The following is a 24,394-nucleotide window of genomic DNA, read 5'->3' as shown; positions in this document are numbered from 1 at the left end:
AGTAATTATAACACTGTATATCTGTGTAATAGTATAATATTAGTTATAGTTTATACATGTATATATACTTTATATTTCTTCTCTTTTATAGTCATAGTGAGTAAAGAGAGAAACAGTTTTACTGCCCAGAGCTGAAACACATTTACAACTTTACATTTTCTACAAATATTTCTGCCCTTTTTATTAATAAATTTATTTATTTATTTTGCAGTGTAAAATGTGGTGTTTTTGACTTTAATCAGTCAGACAAATGATATAACAGTTTCATAAAAGTTTATAATTTATTCTGTCCAAAAAAAAAAAAGATAACAAATATAAAATTTCATTATTATTCAATGTTCAGATTAATATTTATTTTTTTTATTATAGTATGTGTATTACAAAAATTTCAGTTTTCACAAATTGCTATAATAATTCAGGTATCAGATATTCAGTAATCTGCATTCAGGATCTTTTCAATTCTCCAATAGAAACAGAATGAATTTGAGGTTGTAAAATTGAGCACAGAAATGAGATTAGTTTAAGATCCGGGTTCCTCACAGCTACATAAAGATAATCGAGTCTGGATCCAGTTGTACTGTTTTATCTCCTGCTATTAAATTCCTCTCCATCGAGTTCTAACAGAGCACCTTCTAGCTGTGTGTAGTTTTATTTCTTCATTAATAGAAGAGAGGAAGATGAGAAACACAGATGAACTTTCTACATCATTACAGATCAGACAGACTGATGTATCTGATGTCAGATCAGACTGGAAGACTCTGAGTAAAGCTCAGTTTTTTACCCTTCACTCTTCAACTTGATCATTTCATCACATTCAGCTTCACCTGTAAACACTAAAGATTATAAATAATAGTAGAAAACTGTGTGTAAATAATGTTTTATTCTGAAAGAATCATTAGTTACAGCATGTATGTGGAAAAGTGATGAGTATAAAACTCTGTCTATCAGAGGTGAATGTTGTTGTTCTGGATAAAGAAGAAGAAGAAATTTATAATCCTGCAGTTAAAAAGAGTCTCGTTTCTCTTCCAAAAGCTCAAACTGACCAGATATTTATCACTAAAGACTCACTGAACTGCTTTTCTCCTTCAGGATCGTGTGTGTGTGTGTGTGTGTGAACAGATAGAAGTGGATGTTAAAGTGTTTATTAGAAAAGAAAAAGGCAGATAATCTGAATTGTTGAGTGAAATTGTAAATAGAATCCAGACTCTGGTCGGGCGATGAACAAACAGCAACACGAGAACAAAACTGTGAAGGTGAAACTGTTTCTCCTCCAAACACACACAGACACAAGCGCTTCTCCTGCTACTGGTTTATTTCAAGACTTTTCTTCAAATCCACCGTGAAAACTAAACCCAGTATTAACAACTAAATACAACAATCACATTCACTTCACACAAAGTCAAAGCGCGAGCAACAGAGTCATGAGATTTTACCTTTACATTAAATACACACACACACAAAACTAAACACCTCGTTGTCTGCTGCTGTGAGAAAGAAACAGTGTTTAAATCTTCATGATCACATTTCAAGTGCTTTTATGAACAAAACACACTTTTAGTGGAGCCTCCATAATGTCCGTGTTTCCGCTGACCGTGAATCGAGGTTTCAAAATAAAGGTACCGCAACACTATAAACAATAAATAAAATAATTTATAAAAGTATAAATAACAAACACAGATTAACTTCTCAGTTATGAAAGTAATTTTACAAAAACAGAAATCAGGATCCAAAACGGTGAAATGATGAAGATGAATCTGCTCCATAACCGGTTCAGTAAAAGTCCTACAGAGACGCGATACTTCACACATATGAAGTGAAAACAAAGCGCTATTTATACACACACTATAAACTCTACACGTTTTTCTCTTTTTATTAAAATAAATGTTTAATTATTGAATCTTCTACAAATCCTCTTATAAATAATAATGAATTTGATCCACTGGATGATGATTGAATGTTTTTTACCTGCAAACTCACATCACACACTGTGTGTTTCTCTCAGTGGAGGTGACTCTGGATCCTGATTCTGCACATCCAAAACTCATCCTGTCTGATGATGGAAAACAAGTGAGATGTGGAGACACAGAACAGAATCTCACTGATATTCCACAGAGATTTACTTATTATCCTGCTGTTGTGGGAAATCAGAGTTTCTCCTCAGGGAGATTTTATTATGAGGTGCAGGTCAGAGGGAAAACTCGCTGGATATTAGGAGTCATAAGAGAAAACATTAACAGGAAGGAGTGGATGATTATAGAGAGACCTCGGTATGGATTCTGGACTGTGGGACTGTGGAGGAATCAGTATTTGGCTCATGCTGATCCTGATGTTCCCCTCACAGTGAGAGAGAAGGTGGAGAAGTTGGGGGTGTTTGTGGATTATGATGAGGGTCTGGTCTCCTTTTATGATGTGAACTCCAGATCTCATATCTACTCTTTCACTGGTCAGACTTTCACTCACAAACTCATTCCATTCTTCAATCCTGGGTATAATGATGGAGCTCCACTGATCTGTATTTAATACTGAATACATTTTTCACCTCACAGTTTTAATCATCTATTAAATGTTGAAAATATTTGTATTTTAATTTTTTTCTGGTAAATTTTATAAGAACATATTGCATGTTCAGGTTTTGTACAGTTTTATTTTAATACCTGTTTTTTTTATTCTTTTTCATAAAGAAACTATTTTAATTCTACAGTCTGTATTTTTATTTTACATGTTATGATTGTGGAATTTTTTTAATTAAAATAAAATATTAATAAAGATTATTTTTATTATGATTTATTTAAAGTTAAAATCAGCAGGTGAATGAAAGAAATTTCAATGAAAAACTTACAGTCATTACAGAATTAATCTTGAACAGCACTCAGTATAATTATAAAGAGTGAAGTGTAAATGATTCAGGGTGAATTTTCTCTTTAATAACTGAGGGAGTTTTTTAGGTTTCATAATATATCTTCGTTACTAGGGACAGTTAGAGACTTCATTTCCCAGCATGAATCGGCAGAAAGGGGGCGTGGCTTATTATCCAAAGACACTCCAATGGAGGATAAAACAAACCGCACAGTTTTTTTTATTTTCTACGGAAACACATTTCATTCACAAAGAGAAAAAAATAACAGAAAGGATCTCATTATTATGACGTATTATCTCATAATTATTACTTAATATCTCATGATTATGAGATAAGTGGAGGCAGTCTGTGGCAGGGGAGCATTTTAGCGCATAACACCGGATCTGACGTCACTGCGTTCTTCCCTCGGAAGCGCCTTAGAATAGAATAAATCAAAATGTGTAACATATATTAGTAGTCGACGTTAAAATATAATAATAATAATAATAATAATAATAATAATAATAATTTTAATAATAATGTCCAGTAGTTAATTAAACTAATATACAGTTATTAAACTAAATCATATGATATCTGTTACATCTTCATGGATGCGCAATGAGGCGCTTCCGAGCAATGAATGCAGTGACGTCAGATCCGGTGTTATGCGCTCAAATGCTCCCCTGCCACAGACTGCCCCCACTTATCTCATAATTATGAGAAAATAAGTCATAATTATGAGATCCTTTTCCCTGTGTGAATGCACTTTCGTAATTTTCAGCGTGTTTTTATAGAGAAAATAAAATCTTTATATTAGAAAGGATTTATAACTATTTTATAATTAGTGAGATGATTTAAAGTGTTAAAGACTAAAGCAATGATAATAAAGTGTCTCAGGGAAGAAGAAGGTTTTAAATTATTGTTATTGCACATGGATTGTATAAAAATCTTTGTTATTGTTATTATTGCAGGTAAACAGTAATAACAGTGTGTATTTTGGTGACTGGTTCACTGGGAGCAGCTCTGATTGTAAAGTCTAATAGCAGCAGGGAGAAAAGACCTTCTGTATCGCTCCTTCAGACACTTAGGATGTAACAGTGTGTCACTGAAGGAGCTGCTCAGAGATGAAACTGTTTCATACAGGAGGTGAGAGATGTTCTCCAGCAATTATGATAGTTTAGCTACCATCCTCCTTTCTCCCACCTCCTGTACAGTGTCCAGGGGAATCCCCAGGACTGAGCTGGACTTCCTGATCAGCTTGTCCAGTCTCTTCCTGTCTGCAGTAGAGATGCTGCTGCACCAGCAGACCACACCATAGAACAGACATGGGCAAACTACGGCCCGCAGGCCACACACTTAATAAGTCCACAGGGTTTATTAATCCGGCCTGCCGAACATGACCAAATTATATCAACTTATACCAAATTATATAAAAATCTGAACAGGTAAACCTTGTTCAATTTATCTTTCCCCTGCCCACGTTTCCCCAAAAGATGTCGAACTTAAGCTACATTCTCTTATGAGCCCCTCTGCAAAAATGAGCTTATCAAAGAAAAGTGGATAGTGAGCGCTGAGTGTTTAATACGGAGTGGACAACAAAATATTTTTTCGCTGAAGTCTGATCAAAAGCTGTATGCCTAATATGCCAAGAAACTGTCACGGTTTTCAAAGAGTATTAGATTATCAGTCATCACTTTGCACTTTTCAACTGGTGTCCTGTCCCCTGTCCCCTGTCATAAGACCCTGAAACCGCACCATGGTGCAAATGGAACCGATTGATCTTCAGTCTGACTCTGTCTTAAAGTTTAGCTCTCTTAAACTGAATGACTTTTATGTTTTATTTAACAAAGCCATGTTTCCAAACCTCCGGAAGACGGCACAGAAGATGCTGACTTTGTTTGGTTCGGCCTACATATGTGACCAGACATTCAGCATCATGAATATCAACAAAGACCCTCACAGGTCCTGACCAACACCTCAGATCTATCCTGAGAATTGCCACAACAAAACTTACTCCAGACTTTGATGAACTGGCAAAATATGGAGTTCAACAACACTGTTCCTACTGAAACTGAACTTGAGTTTTTCTGCTGTGTTTATTTAACTGAAATTTTATAAATTAATTATTAATTTAATGAATGCATTTGGAAAACAATTTGTACAATGAGCCTTCATATTCACGCTTTGCTACATGTTACAGGCCAAATCTCTAATGTAAAAAGTATATATATATATATATATATATATATATATATATATATATATATATATATATATATATATATATATATATATATACAGTGTTGTGCTAGTTACTAAGAAATAGTAACTAGTTACAGTTACTCGTTACTTCAATTACTTTGTTGATAACTTACACCAAAAAGTAATGTTACTGTTAAAAGTAACTTTTTAGTTACTTTTTTAAAGAACGTTCTTTAATGTTCTCATTAATGCCCTTTTATGTGTTATGGTCTACAAACACAAAACTGACTTAAACACAAAGTAATTTTTAAACACTATTTTATTAAAGTCAGAGCAGCACAAACTGAATATATCACAAGGATTTCTGAAATAAATAACAAAATATATTCAGAATCAAAAACTAAAGTGAAATAATGAGCATATTTCCACTTTGAGAAACTCGCCTTGACTCGTCATTACTGCCGCACAGACCTGAATAAACGGAGACACCCCCACAGTGCGTCTTCTTCGTGTTTACAGTGGTTCATCCACGAATCCTACAATGCGACGCTGCTGTAAGCAGGTTAGACTGTAGTCTACACTCAGCCGAAATTAATTAATTTTATAAAAGTAACGGACAAACGCAACATACGGTAACGGAGTTACTTTATTTAAAATGTAATTGCGTTACAGTAACGCGTTATTGCCCAACACTGTATATATATATATTATATCCTGGCCCGGCCCCATTTGTCAAATTTGTGGCCCGTGAGTCAAAAAGTTTGCCCATCCCTGCCATAGAAGATTGCTGAGGCCACCACAGAGTCAATAAAGGTCTTCAGTAGCTTTCCCTGCTCTCCAAAAGACCTTCGTCTCTTCAGCAGAAAGAGTCTGCTCTGTTCTTTCTTATAAATTACCTCAGTATTAACTGTCCAGACCAGTTTACTGTTCAGATGAACACCAGGTATTTGTAAGAGTTCACTCTCACAATGTTCTTTTCCTGAATGTTTACTGGTGGTAATAATGAAGTTTGTTTGTGCCTATGTACTCCAATGTACACCATCTTATCCCTCAGGAGTGCAGGTTGGATGGTGTTTAAAGCACTAGAGAAGTAAAAAAAAACATGACTTTCACTGTGTTTCCAGCCTTTTCCAGGTGTGAAATAGCCTGATTTAGGAGGAAGATGACATCGTCTTTCACTCAAATGCCAGGTTTGTAGGCAAACTGAATTGAATCCATTGATGGACTCACCAGAGGTCAGAGATGAGTGAGCACCAGCCTCTCCAATGTCTTCATCAGATGCGAGGTCAGTGCTACTGGTCAGTAGTCCCCAATTTCACCTTCCCCAGCTTCAGGTTAAACATGTACAGTAATATACCACACAGCTGCTCTGCACAGGTCTTAAGGAGCCTGGAGCGGATGCCGTCTGGGTCTGCAGCCTTTTTTATTTTAATAGGATTTAGTAGGTTTTTCTTTGGTAAAGAAACAAATGATTGATATTGAGTGTTTTGGTCAACTGGGATGTTTGGATTCTGTCCAAACCCTAATATGAGGATCACAACATGAGGAATCCAACATTATGACTTTCAAATCAAATTAAATCAAATCTAATTTTATTTGTCACATACACACAGAGTACTACATGCAGTGAAATGCTTTTTATGACGGTCCGGCATGAGGGAATAGGATGAGGAGAAAAATAAACCAAGAAAAAAAATAAGGCAGATAAATAAAGAGTATAAACTATATAAAATATAAAATATATAAAAATATATGTGAGAGAAAAAAAATGTATGACTATAACATGAGGAACCTCAGAAACCTGATAAAATGATGACTTTTATGTCTTTTTAAATATTATTACTTAATACATGATAAATAAATGAGGGCTGCAGATTAAACACGTGACAGTGGATTAATCACAACAAACACAACAGAATGTTGAAATGAAACAGCATCAGAAAGAAAAAACCGGAACCGGAAGCGCGTCGTTCATGGTTCACGTTGGTTGGACGTATACGGAAGTTCCCATGATTCCCTGCGACAGATTTGTGTGTGTATCGTGTGTGTGAGGAGAAGAACTAAGTAAAGATGGCGGCTGATGGAGTCCCGCTCACGGACAGTAACCCGGACTTAAACTCATGGAGCGTCCCGGAGTTGCAGGCCAAGCTGGCGGAGATCGGAGCTCCGGTTATGGGTGAGGAAACCGCCATCAAATTGGACCAAAGTCACGTGGTGGTGTAGCGTCCCGGCTAACGCCAAGCTGCACCATATAGGCTAGCATTAGCTTTAGCATTAGCATGATTAGCATTGGCTGTTAGTAAGAAAAGCATGTCCGGGATCGGGGCTCCGTTATAACCCCGGGTTTCGGTACCGGAGGCTCGGGGTGCACGTGTGTCTACAAGGCGCGCGCTCGTTACATGCATCACGTCATTAATCCCGACTCGTGGTGCAGGTGTGAATGAATAATTCGCCATGTTTGTGTTGTGGGAAGCGGTAAAGGAGGAAAAAGAGCTCCGGGTTTAACTTCCTGTGTCTCAGTCATGTTTCTGATCCCAAACTTCTCTCTCTGTTGTGTTTCTACTCCATTCATTTTCCTTTTTTCCGTTGTGTAACGTGTAAATCCTAAAAAATGTGTTCTGCTTCCTGTAGGCCCCAGAGAGGAGTTAATAGACAGACTGAAGTCCTACATGATGCAGGTAAATACACAAAAACACTCACTTTCTACCTTTTATTGTTGATTCATCAAAGATCATAAAGTCATTTAAATATCAGGAACTCCCTACAGAAGATACATAAAATCAGATCTTAGCAATGTCGAGTCGTGCATTTGGTACCTGGACCTTCAGTGAGGATTTACCCGACTAAATCCCCCTCTTAATACCAACACTATCACGTCGCAATTATAGAAACCATCAATACTATACAAAAACGCAATATAACACGTGGCATTACAGAGAGAGAGAGGAGTTTTGCATATGAAGGATAAATACCATTTTACTAAAGCAAGAAACACAGTTAAAACTCCAAAACTCTACAACCTCAACTGTGCACCTACATCACCTGGAGCAGTTCAGAATCAATATTTGTCTAATACCATGACAAAAACTTAAAATGTAAATAAAATACAACCTATTTACCAGAGATGCAGACTCATAATGTGCACCGCTGCTCAGAGGCTGTAAGTCAGTGGTAGCCCTCCTATTCACTGGTCTGGAAGTGGAGACACGCTAGCTAGCTTCGAAGTTGGCTGACCTCCTCACAATGTCTAGCTTTTCTTGAAAATGGATTTATAAGTAAGTCCAAGACCAAATCAATTGATCTTCCTCAGTAGGCATAAAAAGTCTAACTCGGATGTATTCAGTTGTGCAGAACTACAGACGTGTTTTGCCAGTTGAACTTGACTGTTACTGTGTCACTCTGACCAACCAATCAGAGGACGGAAAAATGCTGATGCTATTCTGCGCCATTTCGCTGCCCTGTAATGCGAAATCTGATTGGTTTAAAGAAACAGACTTATTTCTAATAGAGTCTAAGGTATAAAAAATAGGCCAGCAGTACTGACTGTGAAGGCCCTGGGCAGATTAGATTGACATGGCAGTCATAGTCATATAGAAGCTGAAATTTGATTGGACACAAAATCTGACATACACATATTTCAGTGTGTAATGTTTTCACCAATCAAAAGCTTTAGATTGTGATTTGTCTCCTCAGACGGGTGTGATGTTCACTAAACCCAACATGACGGGTGGAGATGACAAGACCATGACCACGGTATGTGATCCACACACACACGCACACGGTTCAGGTTATTATGTTAAGGAAACTAACAGATGATAAGTGAAAGCTGATTTGTTGGACCTGATCTTGGATTGGTGCTGCTTTGTGTCATGGAAAATTCTCTCACTGTGTTAGATACCAGGTCTGCCTCCTATGCCCCCGATGCCTTCCATGCCGCTGCCTCCGGGCATGGGCGTGCTGCAGGCAATGGGCATGATGGGAGGTCCACCTCCACCTGGTATACGCATGAGCATGGAGCCGCCGGGTGTCTCCTCCGGCATGGTGCAGGACGACTCGCAGAAGATGTCTCAGAGGACCAGTCAGGTACGAGCTGCTTCAACAAAGTGAAAGACTCTCGTGTAGGATCCTTGTCACTGACTAACTGTAGAAACATTCTTAGAGCCGAGCAACGTGTCAGCAAAAATATATGCTAAATATGAAGGGATTTTAATGTTACATGAAGAGTAACTGTGTGTGGAAAGATCTCAACTGCTGCTGGTTACTTTAACACGTTTTATACGAATAGTAAAGCATATATACATGTTATAGATTTATTTAGGGATATTAAATATTCTTGTCTTGTCAAGACTTTTTATTTGGATTCCACAAATAAATGGATGGACATGTTGTGTTTCAGGGGGATTCCCGAGTGATTGAGGAGCAGCTAAAGGAACAGGAGCTTCTTGAGCAGCAGAAGAGAGTAAGAGATCAGACACAAAGGCACAGCATGAGCAGTGAAAACAGTGCACTTACATACGCAGATTTCTGACGCACAGATAAAATATGTGAATTGTAAATGTTCTCGGCTTCACCACTAAGGACACGTCCACACTAATACATCTTACATTTTGCTGGTGGGCAGTTCAGGGACGGAAGCATTTTTAGTGTGGATTAACAACTTTTTGGAAACGATGAAAAAAGAAATGCAGTGAAATGCTTAATACGACTGTCCGGCATTCAAGTACAAAAGGAATAGAATTTAAGGATATAAAAAATGTAATGAAGCAGATAAATTAAAAAGTGTGTGTGTGTGTGTGTAATATATACAAATAATATGCCGTTTCCAAATGTATCTGGATCAGTGTAGATTCAGCCTAAGCTTCTCCCTGTGTTTGTCTCCAGGCTGCACAGCTGCTGGAGCATGAGAGGCAGCAAGAGCTGGTTAAACTGCAGCAGACGGGACCACCAGGAACACGGGCTCCAGAACCAGGACCTGCACCCAACCGGTTACCCCCCATTCCTCCACTTCGAGGTAACTGTCTCTTCCTGTCCTCCAGTATAAGATTCAGTTCCCTTTTACCTGCAATGTTGTACATTATCAAGGCAAGATGGCTGCCATTATACTTTATATTCTGTGTAAATATAAGTCTTTGTGTAAAAAATGATCACATAATTTAGTCAAAATGTACCGTTACGCTGTTTCTGTTCATACACGTGTATTTTAGGCAGTTTTGTTTTTTAATGCCTTAAATTACTATTATTATTAGTCGTTTAACCTACAGAATAAATCGTTGCATAGTGAATTTTACGATACAATAAAAACAGGTTCCCAACCTGAATCACCTCTGAATACCATCATTAAGACACCATGACTGTATTAACCATCAAAATGATGGAGAAACGCAGTGTAACAGAGCGCTGGTGTTTCATACAGCGAGTATAAATGACATTACTACTCTCTCTGTCATTGTGGAATAAAAAACAGCTATTACATGCACATTAATATATTTGAGCTTGTGCAGTTGCTACAGATGCGAATCCAATCAAATACTTTATTGGACGCTGCTTGATGGCCCAGCTTCAAACAACATGGATTTTACACAACAAAAGCCCACAGTGACCTTACGACAGATACCATGTGATGTGATTACTGGAATCTGATTGGATAGAAACTCTAACCTGAACTTAAACCTGAAACACTATGTAATGAAGAGAATAGACTAGTGGGAATAATTGAATACATATTCATGTTCAAAAGTCCTATTAAATGTAAGTCTGTGATTTAGAGAAGGTCTTTCTGACCCTGATGGCTAACCACTGGATTATATAGACTTCAAATCACTGCTGATCTGATCATTTAAATATTGTGTATAACAGCGCTGATTGTAGCAGTTACTTCTAAGAAAAAACACCAGTTTTTCCAGTATTATTATTAGAAAATCCCTTCGTAGTGCTGCCAGGCGTGTTTAGTTAAAATTTTGCAAACATTGTACACAGCATAATTTTTCGTTTTTTGGATCAAAGCTCATGGACGCATCACTGTTTTCTCTCAGTCTTGCTGTCCTGTCTATTGAGTGTACGCTGATTGGTCATGAGAATTTATTTGTCAGTATCCATTTCCTCGTCAGTGTGTTCTAGAGCTTGTGGTGGAAAAAGCAGGTCTCAAAGGTGAACACTTGCTGTGTAAAAGCAGGAGGAATCATGAGCACACAGAGGACGCCCAAGATCTGGTTACAGCTCGGTTTTTAATAAAAAATTAATTAATTTAAAAGTTTTAAATAAAAAATTTGAAGTAATTGTAAGAATCATTGACTTTAAAACCGTTTTGTAACTTGATAATGAGTGAAAACCAGTTTTCTAAATTTCTAAAACTGCATTAAATTGGATAAATCATGTGCTTTTATTTTTTTTTCTTGGTACAACATTGAGTTTTTCAGATTTAAATTTCCCCCCTTTGTGTACTAAGTAATTTTTGTGATGTAACCCTCGTTCCTTAACGTCCACCATCTTCTCACTTACTCTAGTGGCCATGACAACCAGTGGTCCACCACCTCCAGGAGTTTCCATGCTATCACAGAGCAGTCAGAGGCAGAGAGTACCACCTCCACCTGGCGAGGACTCGAGAGAGGTACCAACTGCTCTTTTCACAACAGGTTGACTTTGGCCAGTGCAGTGCGTTGTGGGATTTCATGAATGCACCAGGTTTTCTCCAGTAACACATTCAGGAATGGTGTTATTCTGTGCTGAATTCTGATGTGCGTGTCGTGTCGTGTGAGCAGGTGTGGCAGAGTGACGACATGGGAATCGGGCCGAAGATTCCTCAGGCTCTGGAGAAGATCCTGCAGCTAAAGGAGATCAGACAGGAGCAGCTCATCGCTGCCCCAACAGGTCAGAATCAAACTCAGTAAACAAGCAAACTGTACAGCAGAAAACGTTTACAGATTAACTGTGTGTGTGTGTGTGTGTGTGTGTGTGTGTGTGTGTGTGTGTGTGTGTGTGTGTGTGTGTGTGTGTGTGTGTGTGTGTGTGTGTGTGTGTGTGGTGTTCTCAGGAGAGGATGACGATGACACGGCCGACACAGACATGAACAGCTCACGTCCATATTCAGACGATGAAGAGGAAAACGCTCTCTCGAAAAAGGATGTTAGTTTCAACCAATGCATTTACTCTCATTTTGTCTGATAGAGACTATTATAGGGTGTAAAGTGAATGAAACGGAGAAATGCAGTAAACTAACAGGTTTGATTAAAAAGAAAAAATACTTTTAAAATATTCATTTACATTTTTTTAAGTTTCTCAGCTATTAGTTGATAAAGTTTGGATTTGTTTAAATTGGAAAAGCAGGACAAAAATAAAACATTTGTACTGGAGGATGTACTACAATTAGTGTCGTTTGTTAATGCCGTTAACTCTGATTGAATTATTAAAACGGGCTTGTAAACACGTGTAGAACGTTCACAAGGAGAGGAGTTGATTGATTGATTGAGTCGATTTGTTGAAAGATATAATAAGTGTTACTGTTCTAATGCTGAGCTCCTGTGGAGCTGCTGTTGAATCATAACCTAGTAGGAGTTCTAAATGTAATTGACCTTCCCAACACTTCAATGTGACCTCCAGAAAAGCCGCAAACGCCGAAACCGCAAGAAGAAGAAGAAGAAAAATCAAGAGAAGAGCGAGCAAGTGGAGGGGAAAAAGAGCGAGACCGAGAAGGATAAAGAGAAAGAGCCTGAAGTGGAGATCGAGTATGTGACTGAGGAGCCTGAGATCTATGACCCCAACTACATCTTCTTCAAGAGGATCTTTGAAGCGTTTAAGGTGAGCGTTTACATCCTGCTGAGTCACATAGGAAAAGCAACTTCCTGAGTGCTGTGTAGAAGCTCTGATGGTGGCTAAAACATGTTTATTGTCATTTCATGGATTTCTCTCTTGTCCCCCCCCCCCCAAGTTGACTGATGACGTGAAGAAAGAGAAGGAGAAGGAGCCGGAGAAGACCGAGAAGCCGGAAATCACCTCGTATAAGAAGAAATTTTTAGAGGAAAAGAAAGACAGCGACGACAGTGACGAGGTGACGCACCTGGAACACTCGAGTCTTTTCTGGTGTCGTCACCGTGCTCCGTATTAAACATCTCCACTCTTTCTGTTCTCACAGGAAATGAAACCGGATGTGCCAAAACTCTCCAAAAAGAAGCTGAGAAGGATGAACAGGCTGACTGTCGCCGAGCTCAAACAGGTTCCACTCTTTCTTACACACGTAGAAACTTATACAGAGATATAATTCCTGATTATTCAATTATTAGATCAGTCCAGAGCAGCAACAGGAAAATGAATTAACCTCATCTACAGTCTGCAATCTTTGGTCACGGTGTTCTTTCGTTCTCCAGCTGGTGGCGCGTCCGGACGTGGTGGAGATGCACGACGTGACGGCTCACGAGCCCAAGCTGCTGGTGCACCTGAAGGCCACGAGAAACACCGTACCAGTGCCTCGCCACTGGTGCTTCAAGAGGAAGTACCTGCAGGGGAAGAGGGGTATCGAGAAACCACCCTTCGAGCTGCCCGAGTTCATCAAACGCACCGGCATCCAGGAGATGAGGGAAGCTTTACAGGAGAAGGTCAACCATTCACTTACCATGTGCCCAATGTACATATATGTTCTATAACAAAATGTTAAAAAACCATTAACACTGCGTAATTATTATTATTTATTTATTATTATTATTTATTTCCTCACCCGCCTACACATTTCCTGGACAGACAGACCTGTTACATCATCAGGTGTAGGTGTTTCACCAGTACATTAAAGTCTGACTAACACCATTAATGACCAGTTTTATGCATCGAGTCAAATTATACGGCGGATAAAAGCATTGTTGTGGATAATGATTATGTGCAGAGCAGTTGTGTGTGTTTATTGTTTGAGTTGTGTATCTGGAGTGGAGCTGCTCAGGTGTTTTGAACCCTGAGCTGCTGAGAGCTGCGGTTTAATGCCTAGCTGACGCCAGTAAAATGTTGGTTTCATTCCATTTATTTAAATGTCACAGTATTTAATATTCCTCAACATTTTTAAGAAGCTTGTTTGGATGTTGTTTTAAAAAGTTTGATCCAAGGCACGAAAAATGAAATGAGTCATTGAGTCACTGTTAAACCGTATATTTTTAGGCCCCAGATTAAAGCGACTTGTGCTAGAAAGACGCCTTTGTGAACAGATAAAGTGCAGATATCACAGAGAGCACAGATTCACCAGACGTGTGTGAGCATGCAGCTTCTACCTGCTTTCCACCATCATGGTGATTATCATGATCTGCCTCTCCAGTGGGAAATCCTAATCTAGAAACTCTACAATACAAACACACCAACCAACTATTCTGAAAAGTTAAGGGTCCAATTAAAAGCCTGTAATAGGAAACGTGGCCGGTGTCGGCACACGAAAATTAAAGCAAATGAAGGCCGTTAGGTTTTATTTGGTGTAGAATAACTTTCTCCATGAGGAAATGTTCTATTCTGTAAATCAGTATGTTGCAGTTCGTGAGCCTTTACAATGTATTCTGTCTCCTCAACAGGAGGATGCTAAAACCATGAAGACCAAAATGCGAGAGAAAGTCCGCCCGAAAATGGGCAAGATCGACATCGACTACCAGAAGCTCCACGACGCCTTTTTCAAGTGGCAGATCAAACCTAAGCTCACCATCCACGGAGATCTGTACTACGAGGTAATCTACTCGCTCCTATCGCGTTTAACTGACCTTTTCCTGAAGGAACTGTGGTGTATTCTTTCTCACTCTCCGTTTTCGTTTGGGTTTGGGTTCTCTCAGGGGAAGGAGTTTGAGACCCGGCTGAAAGAGAAGAAGCCTGGAGATCTGTCTGATGAGCTGAGGATCGCTCTGGGCATGCCCACTGGCCCTGTGAGTCCTACAGCATGTTTCTCTCATTTGCATGGTGTATTTTACATCCTGGTGTGTGTTATAGAAATCCCTGAGGCACAGAATTTGCTTATTGTGAAATAATAATGTGTTAGTACATAGTGATGGTACATAACGTGGAAAATGAACAGTGGCTGTAAATGGTATCAGTACAACAATTTTCTACACAGATATTTCTCCATGTTCGGTTACTATTCATCTGCTTATGATGATCATTGATTGCAGATATCCACATTTAAGAAACCAATAAATAAATTCTGAAATGTTTTTGGCTATCAAGACTGAATAATGTCCCATTTTTATATATATTTTAGCACAGTTATCCAGCAGAGGGCGCTGTAAAAGGCAGAGTCCTGCTTTAAAATCCTACACTATCTTCTGTGCAGGTTGGCATTAACACTTCTTTGGCATTATGAAGTAATGATATATTTCTTTTTCTTCCTCTCTAGAACTCCCATAAGGTTCCTCCTCCGTGGCTTATTGCCATGCAGAGGTACGGTCCTCCCCCCTCGTACCCCAACCTCAAGATCCCCGGCCTCAACGCCCCCATTCCGGAGGTTAGTGTCGGGCATCCAAACAACACCAGGTTTATAACAAGAATGTTGTCTGCTCCTATAGACTACACTTCACTAGAGCTGGTCCTCACTGACACACTTTATTTATCTAATCAACAGCTCATTCAACAGAGGAGAGGTGTGTGTGTGTGTGTGTGTGTGTGTGTGTGTGTGTGTGTGTGTGTTGGGGGGGGGGGATTTGGGCTATTCCAGGACTCAAAGTCATGAAGTTTTGTGTGTGTGTGTGTGTGTGTGTGTTTGGTTCTAGCTGTTAGTGACTCAAAGTATATACATAAATAAAACTATACAAGACAAAAATAGACTATACAAGACAAAAACAGACTATACAAGACAAAAACAGACTACTACTTCTCTCGGCTGCTCTCTACTTAGGGGTCTCCACAGCGGATCATCTGTCTCCACTACCGCCCTGTCCTCTACATCTGCTTCTTTCACACCAACTACCTGCACGTCTTCCCTCAGCACATCCATAAACCTCCTCCTTGGCCTTCCTCTTTTCCTTCTTCCTGGTGGCTCCATTCTCAGCATTCTTCTACCAGTATAACTCATGTCCCTCCTCTGCACATGTCCAAACCATCTCAATCTCGCCTCCCTCACCTTGTCACCAAAACGTCCAACATGTGCTGTCCCTCTAATAAACTAATTTCTAATCCTGTCCATCCTCGTCACTCCCAACAAAAACCTTAATATCTTCAGCTCTGCTACCTCCAGCTCCATCTCCTGTCTTTTACTCAATGCCACTGTCTCTAATCAGACTATACAAGACAAAATAGAAGTGTGAAAGTGCATGGTGGTGAAATAACAGTATTGTGCATCAGGTATGAGAGTTACTTTAGAACTTTGTACAATATATATAGCAAAGGATAAGAAGGGATATTGTTTTTTTTATCTCGAGTAGTCATGTTTTGAAAAAAGGTCTAAATCCTTCTTTTTGTCTTTTTTAGAACTGCTCGTTTGGATATCATGCTGGAGGATGGGGTAAACCTCCCGTAGACGAGACGGGGAAACCTCTTTACGGCGACGTGTTCGGAACCAACGCCATCGACTTCCAGGTACGAAGCAACACACACTGACACACACACACACACACACACACACACGGTCACTTAGACTTTGTTTACATTGACATTTTTTGGTATTTGGCAGATGCCTTATTCAGAGCTAATTACAACTGGGCTTTTAAGGGTTAAGGGCCGTGCTCGAGGGCCCAGAAGTGCTGCTTGGTGGTGCTGGGATTTGAACTTGTGACCTTATGAGCCAGAGTCCACTGAGTTCCTGTTACAGTCACTTCTGTTCTAACTGCTAAAAAAAAAAACACAAGTGTTTGAACACATTTAAATACTAATTCGCTTGTAATTACTCTCACAGGTGGCCATCGTTAGCAGTAGCATTAATTATGCGTGTTGCAATTTATCTGAATATTGAATTGAAGAGAACTTTTCGAAAGCAAAGACCATTTATTAGGAGAAAGAATAATGATTTGTTCCATATTTGATTGGGTCCCGTAGTAACACCAAGATTGTGGTACAAATCCAGCATTTTTAATTCGAACACAGTTTTATAGTGAGATGTTTTTGCTCCATCAGATTGTAAAATAGTCAATTTACAAGTATATTACAAATATTTTATATTTAACCAATAAAGAAGAGCTCGATGTCATGTGCATGTTTTGACATCAAGCAGCACAAAGGATCATTAACAGTTTATATGCTGTTTAACAAATATGTATATCTTTTTTTATTCTTTGTAAAAAAAAAATCATTTAATCGTCATTTAAAACAAAATAAATGATTCATTAATAATGAATAAATATCTGAACAGGCCAAGGCGGAGGAGGAGGAAGTGGACCGTACCACATGGGGTGAACTCGAACCATCAGATGAAGAGTCTTCAGAAGAAGAGGAAGAGGAGGAGAGCGACGAGGACAAACCGGACGAGTCCGGTTTCTTCACTCCAGCCGACAGGTAATGATGTTCTCACCACAGAGAGTTCTGTTTGCTTTGTAATAAACTGTGAAAGAAGCTGGTGCGATGTGAAGTCTAACCTCTGCCTTTCTCTCTGTGTCTCAGCGGCTTAATCACTCCCGGTGGCTTCTCCTCCGTTCCTGCTGGCATGGAGACGCCAGAATTAATTGAGCTCAGGAAGAAGAAGATTGAAGAGGCCATGGACGGGTGAGTGTGTGTGTGTGTGTGTGTGTGTGTGAGAGAGAGTGTGTGAGAGCTAAATCACACTGAAATGTGTGGAATGTCCCCATTCAAGCTGACTGTTCCTTTTTTTTTTTTTTTATGTAAACGATTGAATTGTGGTTTAAAGCTCAGAGTCCAATATTTATTATTTGCTAAAAAAAAAAAGCTAAAAGTATAAAGTGTTTGATATTTTCTTCCATATTATTCACTATTATTCATATATGAAGATGGTTCGATTTAAACAGGTAGTTTTTGGTGTGGACTTTTAATGAAAACCGGCACCTACACTATAGCTCTTTGTGGAAAAGATTGGATACTCCTGTCCTAGATCAATATTTGGGAAATTATTTTCATCTTTAAAAATGAAGTTATGAGTGGGGGGCCGTGGTTATATTCATGGTGGCTGTGGCCACCCCAAGCTCCGCCCCTGAGCCCTATACCCAGGGTATAGAGCAGGTGGCAGTAGCCTGTATTCGGCATCCATACAGTGAAAATAAATATATATATATTTACAAAACTCGATCAGATTCTCTCTCTCTCGCCAAAGAGCTCCACATTTTATTACTTAAGATTTTGATTTTAATTTAATAGAAGGGGGGAGAAAGTTGGTATCATATGAGAGGAAAAACCCATATTGGTAATCTATTTAAGAATGCTCATTAGAATATTTGGTCACGCCCACACAGCCATACTGTACTAGAGCAGTCTGATTATTAAATTCAGCTATTTATTTATTATTATTAAAGATTTAAGTATTGACCCTTGTGCACTGATACTGTATATCGTTGTGTTGTAACACTAATATCTTGTGTGTGAACAGAAACGAAACTCCTCAGCTGTACACTGTGCTGCCCGAGAGGAGAACCGGCCCTGTGGGAGCAGCCATGATGGCCTCCACACACATCTACGACATGTCCGCGGTGAGTGTGTGCTCCGGAGTGTGTGTATATGCGGGTAAACAGTAGAGCACAGAGAGCGTTAACACGAGTGCTGAATATTTTTACCCAATAAGGCGGCGTTTCTGCTTCTGAAGCCCCATTAAAAGAATATTTGTTGTTCCCATTAACACATCATTAGCTGTTCCTTAGAAGCAGAGCATTGCAGGCTGTGATTTACACAAGCACTTGACGGAGAGGGATTGATCGAGGCTGCGGAGCGTCAGCTCTGTTTGATCAGCCGAATCCTGGCTTTGGTCCTCAGAAGGGAGTCGTAATTCTCTCTCGTTATGGCACGCAGAACTCCAATTCAATAAAAATCAGACTCCGGCTTTCCACTCCGCTTGTGTTTGCACTGTAAATGACGAGTGCAGCATTGGGTCCATCGTGTGCATAATAATAAACCCGTATTTAAACACTTCTCACTGACTCTCGGTCGTGTCTCTGCTCGTTTAGGCCGGAGCTGCTCGGAAGGCGGCCGGCGTGACCGGGCTGGGCGGAGACTCCCAGGGCGTGGAGGTGGCTCTGGCCCCGGAGGAGCTGGAGCTGGACCCGATGGCCATGACGCAGAAGTACGAGGAGCATGTGCGCGAGCAGCAGGCTCAGGTGGAGAAGGAGGACTTCAGCGACATGGTGGCCGAACACGCCGCCAAACAGAAGGTACGTTTTTACCGTCAAATGTGTCGTAGAGATTTTATCATTTATATGAAAAAAAAAATGAAGTTGTCAGAAATGTGTTTTTATATTCTAAGTAGTAGTTCCAGGATTTATTTACTAGCAATTGAATGTTTTAGCGTGAGGGTAATGCAGTTTGGTTACCATGGCAACCACAGCGCTCGCTGAACAAACCCGAAAACGCCCCCTAATCAGTCGCTTGTCGAGGTCGAAATTTTCCACTCTCGCTTCGTCTGTTTATATAATCAGAGCAAAAACAAGTCCATCATTTCCAATCATGAATTCCAGTCCATCGTCCGAGTTCATCTCAGGCTTTTTCTGAGCATCAACGTGAAATTCTCGATTGAAAGCCCCCACAAATCCCCCCCAGTGACAGGTTTTAGAGCTCTGCTGACTCACGAGCGCTGCAAGTGTCATAACTGTTCCTCACTCCTACCTCTGTTTGTTCCCTGCTCTCTCTCCGTGTGTGTCCCACAGCAAAAGAAGAGGAAAGGCCAGCCGCAGGACACCCGCGCCGGAGCCAAGAAATACAAAGAGTTCAAGTTTTAAAAAGAAGACGAGCGAGAGATCGAGGATAATCCTACCCTCTCTTTTTCATTTTAGACTCGGCGCTGTAGAAATAAAGGCTCCCACGTGTAAGCTGATGAAACCTTTTTTTTTTTTTTTTTCCATGTTTCACTGTGTTTTGTAAATAAAATATAAACCCATGCCATTTTATTTTTTGTATTATTCATGTGCTGTTTCTGTATCAGCAAATCATGTCAGGATTCACAAATTCATTCTTTTATAAATAGTTTCTTCCTTTGTGGATGGTTGTGATGTGTTGGAAAGCCATTAGGGTCAGTGTTAGAGCAGAATTTCATATATTCAATGCAGGTTAGTGTCAGTCTGAGCCTGAAGAAGTCGCTTGTAATTTGTCGCCTGAAGGAACACGGCGTTTAAATATTAAATAACGTAATAATCAGTGAGAATTTTGATGTTTGATTTTTAAACATTGCGTGTGTACACTCACCAGAGACACTCATCCTCTACTTCCTTCCTTTTTTTCTTTTCTTTTTTTGTATACACTTTAACATGTATGAAAGAACAGAAGAAATACTCAAACCACATGCACCTTTATGCACCATTACCCTGGTCTTAGCTATCATCGCATGTTTAGTTTAGAAGAATTCTTCATTTGGTTACTGAGAAATCTTCGTTCTTCAGTATTTTGTTTGAATGCCGTGCTGCCACTCACAGCTCCACATCTTATGGGAAGTAGCAGCTCAATGGATAATATGGTGGACCTTTGACTGTAAGGACGTTTGTAAATCCCACCATTAAGAAGGAGGCTTTTACTTGTCACATGTACATCACAGCACAGTGAAAGTCTTTCCCACAGATGTTAGGAAGCTGGGGGCAGACCGTAGGGTCAACCATGAAACATCGCCCCTGGAGTACAGAGGCGGTAAGGGTCTTACTCAAGAGTTTGAAACCGACATTTTGGCAATACTGGGATGTGAACCTTCGACCTTTTACTCAGTAACCAAGAGCCTTAACCCCTGAGGTACCACTTCTCTTTCTTTTCTGTAAATGTAATATTGGTTGCACATGACCGCATAATTAGCTTCTCATGGTCTGATATGGACATACATGCATGTGCAGATAAAACCAAGTGGAACCAAGCTGATGGTTGTTAGTTCCTCTCACAAGCCTGACTCTTACTGAAGCGTCCAAGGCTGAGACTTGGAGTGGCGTTGAGGCCAATTATCATCAATAGTAACAAATTCAATAACAAACTTAATACCAAGTAAAAGAACCAAACTAATTTCTAGGGTTAAAAATGCAGCCAGTTTCATAGAAGCCCCAAAAAACACAAGCAAAGCATCACAAAACCTCCCTAGGTTATGTACAGGAAAATGAATTTAGTAGTTTGTCTCATCGGTCTGCTGGTCCGAGTCGTTTGTTCGTTGATCACGTGATTCCCATAGACGATATGCAGTTACACGTACATACTTTATAAAAAAAATTACTATCTTACACACAAGAGAGTGTATCTAGACGTGTTCGGGGATCTAATTTTTGATTGTGTAACATTTTATATTAATTCTAATCAAAGGAACGAAAGGACTCCAATCTCCATCACTACTATGATGGGCTCATTACTGCTTCAAGTTTGCTTGTTCTAATCCCACATCAATTCCCTTTTTGTATATACGGACCCCAAAAAGATATTTCATGCTTGACAAAAAAACACACAAGAATGCAAAAGGATTTAAAATCACCATAGTCATAGTATTATTGTAGGTTTTTATTTTCTTATTTCCTCCATTGCTAAACATTTGCAATATCAAGCAGCAGCAGCTGTGAAAACTCTTGATGCCTCCTGAAAAGTCCAGGAATGGGGAACACAATTAGTGTAGTTGTTGCCCCCCTGGCTGTAGTTGCATTGTTTTGCCAGCAGGGGGTACAAGGACCTAATGGAATCAACGGTCACCTGACGTCTGGGGTTCAGCTTGACCTACTTAACTGCTTTTGCCAGGACTGACTTGGTCACCCACACGCTCAGACACACACTGCCTTACTTAAGCACACATTTACTTCCAAGCACACACACTTAACCTCTGGCCATGTGTACACACACACACACACACACACACACACACACACACACACACACACACACACGATCAGTAAGTCCCCTGGCTCAGGCCTGGACAGGATCTGTTCTGCAGCTTTGTGTATCAGAGCAGGAGCTCTAGTAAGTGTGCATTTGATTGATCGAAGTGACCGTAGCCATTTTTAAGGCCCAGCTGTCAGTTCCCACTTTTTCTTCCCTTTTTATTTGCTCTGTGCGGCGTACGCTGAGTGCCTCCTGGCAGCCATTCAGGTTTATAAAACAGGAATTAATACACGGTTCCATGTAGGAAGACGTTCACACGTAGTAAAGGTGAGGAAGAACCAGGCCCTTTAGATAACGCTTCACACCAGCAGGAGGTTTTTTTTTACACGTTTATTGCTGTTGTAAGCGGCATGCACGAGTCGGATTGACTGAATAAACACCTTGTTTCTTTGTGTAAACTCGGCAGAGTGACGGCTACCAGAGCAAACACTCTGCACGCTTTCTCTCGTTCCTGATCAACACCAGGCATGGAAAATAACTACAGAGTATTTAGAAGACATTGCACCCCATGCCTGAGAATACGGTTCTTCTCCAGGTTGATGTGCCTTTAATTGCAGCATCTTCCTCAGTAAAGGAGTCTTTGTTTCCTGATTTGGTGCTTAATCCAATTTGATGGGTTCTTAAAGTTCAACTAGAAACCATTTGATCACTTTCAGTAACTGCTTTATCCTGACCAGGGTCATTAAGGACAGTCTTAGGAATGTGACTTTGATTCCATCTGCTCTTGGGTTAGGGTTAGGAATTGCTCTATGATGAGCACATGGAATGGGGGCAAACTATCCTAGCTAGTCCATGTAGAGGCATGTTTTTTCTGAGGTAGGAGGAAACCAGGAAACATGGATAAAAACCACATTGAGATCAAGATTTAAGACCTGGGAGGATCATATCAAATAACTAAACCACGTACATTGATCAGGCATAACATTAAGGCCACCTGCTTAATAACGTGTCGGTCCCCCTTTTGCTACCAAAACACTTCTGACCCAATGAGCATCAACAGCATTAACCTTTTCAGCAATTGTCTGTTGGATTGAACTATACAATCAGTCTTCACTCCCCACGTGCATCAATGAGGCTCTGCCACCCACAACCCTGTTGCTGGTTCACCACTGTTCCTTCCTTGGACCATTTTTAATAGATACTGACCACTGCAGACTGGGAACAGCCCACAAGTGCTGCAGTTTTGGAGACCAAGTCGTCTAGACGTCACAATTTGGCTCTCTTCTAACTCACTCACTCTAACCCTTAGGCTTGCCCATTTTTCCTGCTGCTAACACGTCAACTTTGAGGACAAAATGTTCACTTGCTGCCGAATAAATAAATTCCACCCACTAACAGGTGCAACGATGAAGAGAAAATCTCGAGTCATAATAATGTCATAATTTCATGCCTTTATTTGTACATTTATTGGGTTTTTTTCTGATGGTTTCTGGCTCATGTTTAAACAAGTGTCAGAAAATCTTAAACAAAAAACAAAAACAATGAAACCATTAAAATTCTACTAACCTCATGATTATTAGTAAAAACCAAAAGTCGTTTCCAAAAACTGTAATATTTATTTCCAGGCTATAAATAATTATTAAAAGAAAATTTACATGAACCCATTTAACTCAAAGTACACTTGAAGCCTGATAGAACATGCAGCCATAACGTTCCACAGTCCAGTGGTTTCCCTGATTTCACGCACGGCTTAACTGATAAGGGCTTTCCGGATGTGAGGCAGGTGTACTAGAGCAGGAAGATTATTTCATTGCCCCATGCAGAGGCCCTTCAACTCTCCCAATCCAGAGTCTGATGTTCACCTTTATAACCTGAGAGTCGACTGTGAAAAAAAAGAAAAATGTTCACGCTGTAAACAAACCACTGTTGATTGGTTTGTTTCGTAAATCAGAACTGAACATTAAATAAGGCTTCTGTGACCTTCCTCATGGTCGTATGTCGGAGGCAGTCATATGAGTTCATGACGTTGATTCCATGTCCTCTTTCTTGTTGATCAAAGCCAGTGCGGGTCTCTGATGAACCCCTGGCCTGCCAACATCATGAAGGACACTTGAGCTGATGTTAAAAAGCAGCGATTTTGCAGCCTACTGATTATCTTGAACCGACTGTCAGAGAAATGAGAATGTGCAGAGGAGGGCAAGTTGGAGCTCATTACAAGTCAGACGAGTTGAAACTTCATGAAAAAAAAACTTTGTAGACTAGTCATTAGAACCTCTGGAGCATCCAGGTGCTGCTGTTGAGCGGAAAAGCGAACGCCTCTGGAATAGTACAAATTAGTATCTATAGTATATTATATTTACGACATTTGGCAGACATTCTTATTCATACAACTGAGCACTTATCGGGTTAAGGGCCGTGCGCAGGGGCCCAAGAAAGAGCTTGGTGTGGCTGGGATTTGAACTAAGAACCAAAGTCCAATGCTTTAAC

The 24,394-nt window shown here is 40.0% G+C and overlaps 2 protein-coding genes across 8 annotated transcripts in view; both read left to right on the top strand.

Annotated features, from left to right (window-relative positions):
- LOC310726840 (butyrophilin subfamily 1 member A1-like) overlaps positions 1-2,771 on the top strand; it is an 88,799-nt gene extending 86,028 nt beyond the window's left edge. For both annotated transcript variants that reach the window (XM_083542828.1, XM_083542830.1), the window contains one exon: positions 2,003-2,771. In XM_083542828.1, the coding sequence (XP_083398954.1) occupies positions 2,003-2,520 (518 nt within the window). In that variant the 3' untranslated portion in view covers positions 2,521-2,771. The remainder of the gene's footprint in view (positions 1-2,002) is intronic.
- A 4,224-nt stretch (positions 2,772-6,995) lies between these two features.
- sf3b2 (splicing factor 3b, subunit 2) lies at positions 6,996-20,022 on the top strand. Of its 6 annotated transcripts, none has more exons than XM_083542687.1 (22): positions 6,996-7,214; positions 7,670-7,716; positions 8,732-8,791; positions 8,933-9,121; positions 9,435-9,497; positions 9,920-10,049; positions 11,542-11,645; positions 11,797-11,905; positions 12,069-12,160; positions 12,635-12,838; positions 12,981-13,082; positions 13,167-13,247; positions 13,399-13,626; positions 14,575-14,724; positions 14,827-14,916; positions 15,384-15,491; positions 16,454-16,561; positions 17,331-17,473; positions 17,579-17,680; positions 18,516-18,615; positions 19,087-19,290; positions 19,783-20,022. In XM_083542687.1, the coding sequence occupies exons 1-22, from the start codon at positions 7,109-7,111 to the stop codon at positions 19,852-19,854; spliced, it is 2,592 nt and encodes an 863-aa protein (XP_083398813.1). In that variant the 5' UTR covers positions 6,996-7,108; the 3' UTR covers positions 19,855-20,022. The 6 variants fall into 6 exon arrangements, with proteins under 6 accessions (XP_083398813.1, XP_083398814.1, XP_083398812.1 ...); XM_083542686.1 differs by having other exon boundaries at positions 6,999-7,214; positions 12,635-12,832; positions 12,963-13,082; XM_083542689.1 differs by lacking the exon at positions 6,996-7,214 and adding an exon at positions 7,259-7,537 and having other exon boundaries at positions 12,635-12,832; positions 12,963-13,082.
- Positions 20,023-24,394: the final 4,372 nt, after the last annotated feature.

This window comes from Silurus aristotelis (assembly GCF_946808225.1).
Source record: "Silurus aristotelis genome assembly, chromosome: 5".
Classification (NCBI taxonomy): Eukaryota; Metazoa; Chordata; class Actinopteri; order Siluriformes; family Siluridae; genus Silurus; species Silurus aristotelis.
This window is presented reverse-complemented; position numbering and strand designations above follow the sequence as displayed.